At 42.7% G+C, this 13,620-nt stretch overlaps 1 protein-coding gene across 1 annotated transcript; it reads left to right on the forward strand.

Annotated features, from left to right (window-relative positions):
• Positions 1-7,290: 7,290 nt before the first annotated feature.
• LOC127775601 (ubiquitin-like protein ATG12) lies at positions 7,291-9,476 on the forward strand. The gene is made up of 5 exons (XM_052301858.1): positions 7,291-7,643; positions 7,722-7,780; positions 8,673-8,741; positions 8,824-8,886; positions 9,175-9,476. Exons 1-5 carry the CDS (start codon positions 7,613-7,615, stop codon positions 9,232-9,234), a joined length of 282 nt encoding a protein of 93 aa, XP_052157818.1. The 5' UTR covers positions 7,291-7,612; the 3' UTR covers positions 9,235-9,476.
• Positions 9,477-13,620: the final 4,144 nt, after the last annotated feature.

Consider the following 13,620-nt stretch of genomic DNA (forward strand, 5'->3'; position numbering starts at 1 on the left):
AGGGAGTACTAGTTACAAAAATATTTTAAAATTTTTGATAGGTTAATATACTCCCTGCATTCTAAATTGATCTATATATTTTATAGGTATAATAAGACAAAAAGAACTAATAACTCTCTCAGAGATATACTCTATAATATATCACAAGTTAAAATTTAGTTTTTATAAGTGTAATAAAATAGAAAATATAACTATGAATGTACAACAATTATTTTCAGTTTAATTTATTTTTTTGACTTATAGAAGTTGAATTTGGTTCTATATATTTTTATATATTTTTGGAGTGTTATATTTTAAATTAATTCATTTTAAACCTGTGATAACTACTACTAGATGAGATGAAAATCATATCCGAGAGAGAGAGAGAGAGAGAGAGAGAGAGAGAGAGAGATTTGCTTGCTGGGTTGCCGTGCACAGGTGAGGCATTATTCTACTGCCACTGGCAGTCTGTCTGCTTGACTGACACACCCATTACCCTGCCTGCTTGCTTGCCTGTTCGGACTCGTTACGTCCTCGCTTTTTGGTTGGGTAAAACAGAAAATTTTTCAAGTTAAGGGGAAAAAAAATCTGAGTACTAGGCCCGGTTTAGTCTAAAGTTTTTTTTTTCCAAACTTTCAACTTTCAGTCACGTTAAACCTTTCATACACACAACTTTTCTACTGCATTCTATCAATTTCAACCAAACTTACAAACTTCAGTGTGAACTAAACACAACCTAGTTTCATATTTCCTCCATTCTAAAAATGTACTAGTAAGAGATTTTACTAGTAGGAAACTTTTAGAAAACACGATTATGGATAGATTCTTTGTTTGGATTTATAGTTTTAGAAATTATCTCATTTGTTTAAAATCTCGTATATTTTAGATAGAGAGAATAATAAACGAAACATGAGTACTTTTAATATATTGTGCTATTGGACTTCGATTTTTACCAGGCATGTGAAAATGCGGGGCAGGAATTTGCCCACTTCAATCCTAATCGTTCCTTGGAGAGTTGCAGCGAAACTGACCACTTCGGTCCATTCCTTGCAGCGAAGCTGTTCAAATGGAGGGTGTGTTTAGTGCACATTAAAAGTTCGATTGAAATTAGAATGATGTGACAAAAAGTTGAAAGTTTTTATTTGTAGAAAAATTTTAATGTGATGAAAAAATTGGAAGTTTGAAGAAAAAATTGGAAACTAAACCAGTTTGGAGTAGTATGTTACAATCGAGTTCGATTATGTTGAGCATTAGGATTGATTGTTAAATTTTTCAAAAGTTTGCCCTAAGTTTTATTGACAGAAAGCACATGGTCGTGTATTGACATGTGTTTTCTCCGTCTCATATTAAATTCATTTTTATCTTCCACTAAAAAAAAAGAAGTTCATTTCTAGCTCTTTTCGTTTATCCAAATTAAGAGTATTTTTAAGTAATTACTAGAAAGTAGACGCGTCCGTGGACGCGCGTGCTATTATAATATGTCTTATTTAATGATTTTTTTTTCGGGCTTACGAAAAAATCTAATATAAATTGCTTCCTGCTGATAAATGGATGAAGATAATATTAGCAAGAATTACTTTAGATATTAAGTGTTCAATGGAAAAGAATGCGAGCAGGTTGATATTGGTATTATGGAAAAGGTCGTCACCGCAATTCTACCACACCCATCTACACAGCATGGTCCTTCATAAATTTAATCTATCTTTTTTGCATCATAAATTTAATTTATTTCCTAGATTTTCATTAATAAACTTGCAAAAGCCTAAATTATTGAGTACTTAACACAGGTGATATAGAGAGAATTAGATGTTATATGTCATTAATATGTGCGTGCGTACATCCATAGGGTCACACATTGCTATACGATATTTATCTAAAAAATATATGCTTTTGATTTTATTTTCTCACGTTGGTTAATTGATTTGTACAGTTTTTTCGAAGGTTTGTTTCTCCATGTTATTCAGAATTGTAATAATTCTTCTTTTTTTTCATCACGGTAAAGCTAGCTACATATAGTTTTTTTTAGTTTATTCCTAAATGATCTACATATTTATGTTCATTTATTTATTCGTTATTTGTGCATTGGAGTAAATGGACATTGATGCATGTATCCATGCACACAAGTATTTATAACCTACATGCAATATCTTGATTTGCTATTGGCTAGAAATTATTGGGGATGGTGCATGCATTAAGTTTGTTGCTATAGTAAATATAGTATGAGAGAATTATTAGTTTTTTTGGTCTTGGTGTAGCTATGAAATATGTAGATCAATTTGGAATAGAGGGAGTAACTGGTTACTTTGGTGGGCTGCATCGCGTGAGGCCTTGGCCCAGGTGTGCTTGTACGTGCGCGTGATTGATTCATCGCTTAATCCAGAACAGCCGCGTGACTGCCATGTACATGACGAAAAATCGAGAAACGCAACAATCCAGTAGTTATTTCACCGTTTTTCATCCACGTGTCGCTAGTTAGTTGGCGATCAATCGACCAATCAGCTGACGCGAACGCAGCCAGCATTACCGAGATTTAGATACTCTCGTGCGCGGGAGTATCCTCGAACCATGCCGCGCCACGTGGCGTTGGTGCACGGCCGGGAACGCGCATGGAATTCGGTATTAGAGATTGCATCGAAGTTTGTGAAAGTAAAAAATAATTATATTCATAGAAAATAAAGTGAGGAATAGTTATATTGAGATTTGATAAAATAAGAGTGTTTTTTTTCTGTATTGGTATGTGCTCTCTCCGTTCAAAAAAAAAACTCAATCTAGTATTGGAAGTGAGATAGAGAGAGTATGAAAAGGATAAAATTAACTTATTTTGGGACAGATGTAGGGGCCTGTTTAGTTGTCAAAATTTTTTTTGCCTGTGTATGTCACATCGAATATACGAACACACATTTAAAGTATTAAACATAGTTTAATAACAAAATAAATTACAGATTCCACCAGGAAACTGCGAGATGAATTTATTAAGCCTAATTAATCCATCATTACTAAATATTTACTGTAGCACCACATTATCAAATCACGGTGCAATTAGGCTTAAAAGATTCGTCTCGTAATTGCCTGGCGAATTATATAATTGGTTTTTTCTCTACATTTTTAATACTTTATACATGTGTCTAAACATTCGACGTGACAGCGTAAAAAATTTTGTTTGGGAACTAAGCATGCCCTATAAGTGCTAGTTAGGTAAAAAAGAAAAGAAGAGCTGCAATGCCTAAGACTATTCCAGCCAACAAAGAACATTAATTAATTCACATGTTTTCAGCTTTTACTGGCTCGTTTTCATGCTCACGTTTTCTTGAACTGCTAATATTTTTACGATTTTTACAAAACTTTCTACAGGAAAGTTATTTTTTAAAAAAATCATATTGATCTTTTCCAAAAGTTCTCTTAAGGCTAATGTTCAATAAATCATGCGATAATTTGCCATCCATTTTGCGTGTGGGGGCCTCTCCGAACGCAGCCTTAAAAAGTCTTGGAAAAAGTACACCGAAGGTCCCTCAACTTGTCATCAGGATAAAAAACGTCCTCGAACCGCAAAACCAGAGATGCGGGGTCCTTCAACTATATAAAACCGGTCAACTGAGGTCCCTCGGTGGTTTTCAACCCGGTTTTATCCGACATGGCGGCTGAGTCCACGTGGGACCCGCGTGGGACCCACGTGGGACCCACATGTCAGCCGGCCACGTCATACCCTCTTCCTTCCTCTCCCTTTCTCCTCTCTCTCTCACTCTTCTCGTTTGGGCAGACACTAGGCAGCTGAGGAGGATGTCGGCGGCTACTGCCTTCGGCGGGTGAGGTGGGAGAGGACGAGGGCGTCGGCAGCCGGTGACGGGCGACACGATGGCGGCGGCTAGCGACTGGCGACGCGCTGCCGCCGCCGCTCCGCCACCGCTCTCGCCTGCCGTTGCAGAGGCCGTAGGCGCGGAGGCGGGCCGCCGTCGAGGGAGGAGGTAGGGCAAGTAAGGGGGCGGGGAGGCCGGCGGCGACCTCCTCACCGGGCAGAGACACCGATGGCGCGGAGGTTGGCGGCGGAGAGGACGAGCACCATGGCGGAGTTGACCACCGCGGCATCGGGATCGCGCGCGAGGAATCGATCGTAGATGGCGGCGGATCATAGATGGCGGCGGCGGCGGAGGGAGCGAGCTGCTGGTGGAGGATGGAGTGCGCGAGGGAGTGGAAGGCGGGGCGGGAAAGGGACCAGATGAAGGCCGGGGCGTCGGTGGAGGCGATGACCTCGGAGAGGAGCGGATCGGCGGTGTGGAGGCTAGCTAGCTTGCCATTTCATGCGTGCATGCACCATGCAAATATAGAAATGCACACTGTGCCCAGTATATATATGCGCGCGTATACAGATTACAGAGAATCAAGAGCAAGCTATGTTATTTGGCCGGTGAAGCAACTACGTGCATGCATGCATGCATGCATAGTAATGCACAAACATATATGGTGCTCGATTAGGGGTGAGGTGATTAGCGGGCTTAATTAAGAAATGGATGCGCCTGCCCTGGACTTATCCCATATCCGTGAATGACGCGATCACGGCGTATTATGCATATCCACGGTTTTAATTTATCGGCTAGATAAGCTTGCTTATCGATCAAATTAAAGAGATAAGCTGGGGTTTTGATTTATCTGAACGACTTCTGTGGCGCGAGCGCTAGCGATGCGCTTGTCCTAGCACTCGTCACCGGACTATGGCCCAGCAGCAGAGAAACAAAACGAACAAACAAATCAAGTTTATCTCTATCGATTGTTTCTTATCTGCAGGAAAATCGGAGGAGGTCGCTCCGGCGACGACGCGACGTCGTCGGTGAGCGAGAAGACGCGCGTGCGCTTCGGCGCTGCCGCCCAGGTTCGCCATGGCTGTAGATCGATAGTGTTTTTTCATTCAGAACGGAAGCAGGAGGGAGGAAGAGAGGGATGTCTGGGGTTACCTTTTGGCGAGCCGAGGGAGCGTCGGCGCCTTCGGTGTCGTCGCCGCCACCGCCGCTCTGGAGAAGGAGGAGAAGGGGGGTTGGATTTGGAGGAAAAAGAAAAGGCGGCGATGGGAGGAAGTCGGAACGAATCGAGGCTGCTGCCATGCTCCCTTTCTCCCGTGTCGCCGTGTTTCCCAGCTGCAGCTGCCGCCGCCGGGCGCCGGCCGCCGTCGTGCTGCTGGCCACCGTCGCGGCGCCGCCGCTCTCCTCTCTCCCGCCTCGCCTGCCGGCCTCCCGCCGCTTTGCCTCGCCTAGAAAGAGAGACAAGGAGAAAGAGGAGGGTGATGACGTGGATTACGCTGACATGTGGGGTCCACGTGGGTCCCACGCTGACTCAGCTGCCATGTAGGCTAAAACCGGATCAAAACCGCCGAGGGACCTTTTGTGACCGTTTTGATTAGTTAAGGGATGTGGAATATCTGGTTTTACGATTTGAGGACGATTTTGTATCTCGATGACAAGTTGAGGGACCTTGGGTGTACTTTTTCCAAAAGTCTTCCCTTGCAAACAGTGCCACGGCCCACTAGCCCATCAGCCCGGATGTGCGTAGGAATAAGTTCACCGGCCGTCCCTCAACTTTACACCGAGATTTTTTGAGGTTCCTTAACCACAAAACCAAAAATCTCCACCCCTAAACTATACAAAACCGTTCACTCAAGGTCCCTAGGCAGTATATACGAGTGGTTTTGCTAACGTGGCATCCTAGTCAGCAAAAAAAAATTAAAATTAATATGTGTGGCCCACATGTAAGTGAGACAATGGTGTAGGTCCCACATTTCTCTGTTTTTTTTTCTTTTTCTCTTCTCTTCTCTCCGAAATCTCTCGAGTCTCGAGCAGGCGTGGCGACCGAGGGGGAGAGAGGTGGCCAACGGCGGAGCGGGGACGGCGGCGACGTGAGAGGGAGAGAGAGGCGGACAACGCGACGGCGGCAGTGGGAGAGGAGGAGAGGTGGCGGCCGGCGCGACGGCGTGCTCGGCGTCGGAGATGTTCGAACGTGCCGGGTGCTCGACCTCGGGCCCCGCCGCTCGCCCGCGGGCGAGCGGCGCGCTCTCCTCGTCGACCCTCTCTCCCTCCCCAAGGCGATGGGGCTGCTCCGCTGCTGAAAGAGCTGCTGCCTTCATTGGATGAACTACCTCAGCCCCGACCTCAAGTGCAGCAACTTCACCGACGACGACGATGACGACGAGCTCACCATCAAGCTTCACACCCTTCTCGGCAACAAGTAAGCAAAACAAATTTCAACGTGTTGTCATCTGCTCCGGTTAGCTCTTCTTGTGTTCTTGGTGCTGATTGATTGGTTCTGCAGGTGGAACACGCACATCAAGCGCAAGCTCATGAGCCAGGGCATCGATTCGCAGACGCATTAGCCGGTTAGCGCCGGGACCAGCGTTGCCGCGGCAAGCGAGCTGACCACGACGGCCAGCACTGTCGGCTTCCCATCCCTGCAGGCGCCGGCGCCGGCGTGAGGGAGCTCGAGGAGGAAGGAGGGAAGGCTGGGAGGGGTCTTCCTCGTAGTCGTCGTTGGCGGCGGAGGTGTCTCCGGCGGAGGCCGAGTCAGTGGCGAAGGTGAGCTCGAGCTCCGCGTTGAGGAGCACCGCGAAGTCATCGCTGCCGCTCGACGACGACGGGGAGTACGGCGACGGCGACTTAGCGGCGGGGCTTATGGCCGAGGGCAAAGGGCGTGCTTTGGTCGGTTGGGGTGGGCTGGATGCGCCTCCGCGCTCGCCCACCTCCGCTCCACTGCCACGCTTGTCCTCCGCCGCTCCACCCGCCGCCGCGCTCGCCCTCTGCTTCTCTGCTCGCGGCCGTGCTCGCGCTCCACTGCTCGGCCCGCTGTGCTTGCGCCCGCCGCCGCTCCGCTACCGCGCTTGCCCTCTGCTGCGCCACCCGCATCCGCGCGCGCTGCTCTGCCTTCCGCCGGCCTCCCTCACTGAAGAAGAGAAATAGAGAAGAGAGAAAAGAGAAGAGAAGGAGAAGGAAGGAGAAGAAAAAAAATGTGCAGCTAACATGTGGGCCCCACGTATTTTTTAAATTGTTTTTGGCTGACTAGGATGCCACGTCAGCGAAACCACCCATATATACTGCCTAGAGACCTTGAGTGAACGGTTTTGTATAGTTTAGGGGTGAAGATTTCTGGTTTTGTGATTAAGGGATCTCAAAAAATCTCGCTGTTAAGTTGAGGGACCTCCGGTGAACTTATTCCCATGTGCGTACCGATCGCATCTGCGCAAGTGAGCTGGGCCCTATCCTCGTCCACCTTTCAGCCCGGCCCATTTATATCCAGCAATTGCCCGTCACGCCTCGTCTTCCTCGTCGTCTTGCAAGTCTGCTTCCACCTCTCTTCCATCTCCGAATTCCTTCCCCCCGCCGCTCGCCGGAGGAGCGAGGTGCGGGGCGCTCCGCCGCTCGCCGGAGCGGGGAACGTGGTGTTTCCGCCGGCGGTTTACCCCAATCGGGAGTCCTCCCCCAATCCGGGTGGACTTCGAGTTTCGAGTCGGAATCTCGCAAGAACAGTCCGTCCCGGACTCCTCCCCCCCATCGGATCGGCCAGAAAAATCCATCGGAGTCAGTTCCTTCCCCCCGTGCGAATCTGACGGGGGCGCAACTCGTCGCGGATTTCTCCCTGTTCCCCCCCACCTCCGGCGATGGCCGCGGTCGCCGCCGAGCAGAAGAAAGGTTCGTCCCTTCCTCTTTCCTCGTCCTTCAGCGTTCGTTGCTTCTGCTTAACCCCATCTCGTGGTTGCGCAATCGCAGTCGTGGTGCACTTCCGGTCGACGGGCAACGCGCCGCAGCTGAAGCAGTCCAAGTTCAAGGTGCGGGGCTTCTCTTGTCCTCTTCTTGTTGAATCTTTGCTCCCTGCTTGCACGATTCCCACATGTTGTATCGTCTGATGCCGATTATTGTTACTGTAATTTCGCAATGATCTTGCGTTAAAGCGAATGTGTAGCGCGCTAGTTCAGCCTAGGCCGATTAAACCAGCAGATTAAAAATGTAGTTAATCGAGCCACGAAATATCAGTTTGCTTTTGTGTAGAGATGGAAGAACTCGTATTTGGGGGGACTATGTTGTAATACCCTAGAAAAATGTTGTTAGGTGAGGCATCCTGCAGCAACGTGGCCTTCATTGTATCCATCAGGAGACAGGATTTTGAAAAGAGGAGGGGGGGGGGGGGGGGGGGGGGGGAAGGTGATTGATTGGCTCGTTCAGTTTTTGATGATTTATATAATGTCTATTTCATAGTACTAATAGTATGCACAAGAAATAAACGTGCTGATTCAGTCAAAGATTTTTTTAGAAAATAGTATACCTGGAGTAACTTCACGATGTCGCCTCATGATATATTGGATCTAGCGATGGCAATGGAGCCCCGTTGCCACCCTGGATTTGATCAGGTTATTTTCAGTGGTGTCATAGTGTTTCATCTTTTTTTTTTTAGTCTAGTATGGAAGATATGTACATGGCTTGTAGAGGGTGGCACCATGTAGTTTTGATGCCCTAGTCAAGTATCAGATGCATTAGTATTTTGTGGTTCTACGGACATAATTTTCTGTTCAATTTGTATGAGACTATGAGTTCCTTGTTTAATGAGCGAGTAAATAAATTGCCCTGGAACTCATAGTGAAATGATGGTAACTTGTTATGGTTCATCCGTTCATGCAATTGGAAGCTGGAATTACACATAGGCTTTTGCTTTTGCATTTTCAGATTGGTGGAAACGAGAAATTTCTGAAGATCATTGACTTTCTTCGCCGACAAATTCACCAGGATACAGTGGTACAAATATAGCTTGTAGGTTCATCTGAGTTGAATCAACATGCTTAGAAATTTGTTGATTTTTTTTTTGTTTTACCTGCAGTTTCTCTATGTGAACAGTGCATTTTCACCAAATCCAGATGAGTTGATAATCGACCTATACAATGTAAGCTTTGATGTCCGTGCTATCCGTTCTTACATATCAATGTACTGCCAAATAACCTTCAGCAGAGTGCATTATCATTTTTTTAAGAGAACTTCAAAACCATTTTGACATCAAGGCTTGAAAGTTAATTGTAGGTGTAGCATACTGACTTGGTTTCTAAACTAATTACTGATGAATGATACTACAGTATGAGTAATTACATAACCTAGTGATATTATTCTGGTATCGATGTCACATTTGGTGAATGATTAAAGGACTAACACTAAACATTTATGTTTTGCATCGAAGAACTTTGGAATCGACGGGCAACTGGTGGTTAACTATGCATCATCGATGGCATGGGGCTGAAAGGCTGTACCTGCTGGAGAGAGGAAACTTCAATCAACATGGAAAAACCTGTGTACAAAATTTACTTGCCGAAACACTCATCATGTAAATTGCTGAGAATTTAACTTCAAAGCGAAGCTCTTTCGAATTATTATTCGGTACACGTTGATGTCAGTAGCAGCAGCTGCAATTTTCCCGGGGCTTTCAGCCCCACTGTAAAACTGAGACATCCTTCATTAAACGCCCCAGTGCTTCAGACATCGAAGAGCATCTTTCAGTTGTGTTATGTACTAGAGTACTTTCTGTATGTTCATCAACTGCTGCTAATATACTCTCCTTCTACAGCGAGATGCTTGCTTTGAATTCCTCTCGGTACCATGGCCCCCTTCAGATTGTCATTAAGCTCATGCTATTAAGTGAGCCAACGATCAGTGTCACTGAAATGTTTCGTGCCACTTGCTAATTAGCTTGTAAATCAAGGAGCACATGTTGCGGCAGATTAGTCCTCCACGATGATGCCGTTGTGTCCATTAACACATGAGCAAGAGCGACATGTATTGTCAGTGCCACAGTGTACTTTTGGTATTATGGAGCAACGTCATGCCGTGGAAAACGGAATGCATGTCGCTATGTAAAGTGGAAAACGAATACATGTCGCTATGTAAACTTAGGGGTATATACGTACACACGCCACTGCACGTCCACAGTCCACACTAAAAGTTTGAAGGAATTGGAACAATATGACGGAAAAGTTGAAAGTTTACGTGTGTAGAAAATTTTGATGTAACGGAAAAGTTGAAAGTTTTTTTAAAAAAGTTTAAAACTAAAGACGGCTAATATGCATGATTTTTTCGTTTTGTTTTCTCTCTCTTTCTGTGTTGGATTTGAACTTGTCACGTGAGTATCGATCGAGTGGCGACTAGACCTGATGTGATGAAGGACCAGCTAGCTGCACGATAAATAGCCATCACTCAAACGAAAAAAAGAAGATGCAGTACTACTACGAGCTAACCATATAGCACTACGTAGGAGTACTACTGACACAGTTCCACACATGCCAATACCTTTAAAGCATTTAAGCACCTGTCTCAGTGAGTAGCTAGCTCGATCACGATGGCAATATGGTCACAATTTTGAATGTAGAGGCTGTGATTAGTGCTCTTCAAACTTTTATAAATTCCTTCACCTTAAATGTTTGGACACATGCATATAGTATTAAATGTAGACGAAAAAAACTAATTGGACAGTTTACATGTAAATTGCGAGACGAATCTTTTGAGTCTAATTATACTATGATTTAATAATGTGGTGCTACAGTAAACATTTGCTAACGATGGATTAATTAGACTTAATAAATTCGTCTCGCAGTTTACAGGTGGTATCTGTAATTTGTTTTGTTATTAGTCTATGTTTAATATTTTAAATGTGTGTCCGTATACATTAAAATTTTTTTTTACGAACTAAACACGGCCTTAATTTTGCACTCCAGTTCAGGGTTTATGATTCCGACGAAATCCGGTCAGAAATCCGTCTGAGATTTTGAGGAGTTTTATCCAAATTCAAATTTGAATCGATAAAAAAAGAAAAAAAAATCAAAAAAAATCTTATAAATACTATGATATTAATAGAACCTATTGAGATATAAATTTTCGAAAAAAATAATGTATTGTATGTATTTACTGAAATTTACGCCAGGAAAGAAAAGAATAAAGAATTAAAAAAGGAAACAAATTACCGATCGAAATTTCGATGATTTTGATCGGAATTTCGCCAAAACCGACCGGTTTTCGAGAACTTATCGGCAAACTCAGGGATTTGTATTTAAATTTTGGTTTATAAAATTTGTTCGAAATTTACTGGTTTTCCACCGAATTTCGTGAAATTCCGAATTCCGCCGGTGCCCAAAACGGAAGAGCCTGTCGGAATCGGAAACCCTGCTCCAGTTAGCATTTCGGAATTCAAAGCTGTAGCAGATGACGAAACGACGGTGATGTTGAGTACTTCTCTTCTGTGTGTATATGCAGAGTACCACATTGGACACCACAAGAATATATACCGGCTGAACAATGTGTACATCTAACATGTCGGCATTTGTACTCCTATTTGCTACTATGTGCTTTAATTATCTCCCCTCCCTCGTGCAAAATGGCTCATTTGTCCCTCTTAGGGACTGCCTTTTTATGAATGACTGAATATAAAGCTGAATCATTTTGTGATCACTATTTAGGATACGTACATACGAATAAACTAACTATTATAAATTTGAAAAAAATAATATTTTTTAAGAAATTCGATCATATATAGAAAGTTTTTCTTTTAAAAAAAACAAGTCATAACGTTTAGGAATTGTAGAAGCATGTCTCATTAAGGCGCCATTTGATTCAAAGGCAATTCATAGGAGTATTTTATTTCTATAGGAAATTTTCCTATATGACCCTTTGAATCAAAGGAATGAATCCTATAAAATCCTATGAAATTCCTATGGAATACACCTTCTCATGTAAGTTTTGGAGAAAATTTAACATGAGGTAATTGAGTCTTTATCTCTCCTCAAATTCATGTATTTTTTCTGCGGCCCAATCGAACGGTCATTCATATGTTTTTCATGTGTTTTGAAATCATTTCTGTCAGAATCCTATATTTTTCCTATTCATCCGTTTTTTCCTTCCAATGATTCAAAGTGGTCTTAATCCAATTCTCCCATTTCTCAAAAAGGAACAAGCCCAAGTATGAGAGACAGTATCCAACTATCCATATTAATTCGTGGCTCAAAATTAAGGGTTCTTTTGGAACGCATGAATCCGCAAACACAGGTTATATGAAAAACGCAAGATTAAAATATCGTGGCTTGTTGAATCCTACAGGGAACAAAATCGCAGGAAATGTTTCAAAGTGGTTATTTGGATGTCTCATGGATAAAGCATAGGAAAGTCCAATACTACCTCATTTTTTAATAGATAACACCGTTGACTTTTTGTCACACGTTTGATCATTCGTCTTATTCAAAAATATATGTAATTAGGGATGAAAACGGAGCGGATAGTTTCTGTCCGCTCCGGATAAAAACGAATACGGATACCTCTCGGATCGGATAATTCTCGGATAGTTCGGATACGGATACGAATACAGATATTTTCTCTTGGATACGAACACGAATATGGTATCAGGGTTTCCGTCGGATACGGATAATAATTCGGATATCCGGTGAACAGTGCTATTCGGATATCCGCAGAAGCCACAAGACATACCCCATTTCTTTATAACTCTATGACCTTCAATATACCTTTTTAGATTTTAATAGTAGTTCATCTCTTAACACTAGTCCACATTATTAATATTATTTAAAATTTTAAAAATATTTATAAATTATACTACATTTTATATAAAATGAGCTAATTATATATGTTGATATTTGTTTCTATTAGAAGTTGAATTGGTTTTCGTGTTCCGAGAAAAATTTGTTTCCGTATTCGTGTCCGATCATATTCGATTCTTATTCGTATTCGAGATAGTCCGTATTTGTTTCCGTATTCGAGCTATCCGTATTCGTTTCCGTATCCGGCAAAAAAAATATGAAAACGAATATGATATGAGCATTATCCGTCCGTATCCGCTCCGTTTTCATCCCTATATGTAATTATAATTTATTTTGTTATGAGTTATTTTATCACTCAAAGTACTTGAAATTTTTGAATAAGACAAATGTTCAAACACATGTTTAAAAGTCAACGATACCATCTATTAAAAAATGGAGGGAGTATTAATATGTTGATTTGTTGGTGAGAGAATGGAGAGAGAGTGCATTGAAACTTTCGAAGGAGTTGTAAACATGAGGTTATCCTCTTAGTAGAAATACTCCAAATATACGTAGAAATTATTATTTCCTATGAAATTCCTTTGAACCAAGACTAGCATTCAAAGACTCTCAAAGGATTTTTTCCCCCTATGGATTCTATTACTCCATATATATTTCATACAAATTTCGTCCAATCCAAAAGGACTCCTAAGCACTGATTTTTTTTCTTTAAAAAAAAATAACCCAAAGTTAACATGCGAAAAGACAGGGGCCTATAATTAATACTCCCTCCGTCCCAAAATATAAGCATTTTTAGAATAGTGTCAAGTCAAACTTTTTAAATTTTGAGTATTAGTAGCAAAAATTTTAGAAAGATTAATCATGTAAATTTGATCTTACTATATTTATCATTAAACGAACTATCATAACATGCAACTCTTTTTATTTAAAACATTCTACTTTTATAGATATTGTTGGTCAAAATAGTATCTCGGAAACCGTGTCAAGACCAAAAATACTTATATTTTGGGACGGAGGGGGTAGTATTCATTGATTCTCTCCATCCGTAGCAGCCAAGTCCCATGGATGGTTGCATGTGACCACATCTTACG

This window comes from Oryza glaberrima, chromosome 6 (assembly GCF_000147395.1).
Source record: "Oryza glaberrima chromosome 6, OglaRS2, whole genome shotgun sequence".
In the NCBI taxonomy this organism is placed as follows: Eukaryota; Viridiplantae; Streptophyta; class Magnoliopsida; order Poales; family Poaceae; genus Oryza; species Oryza glaberrima.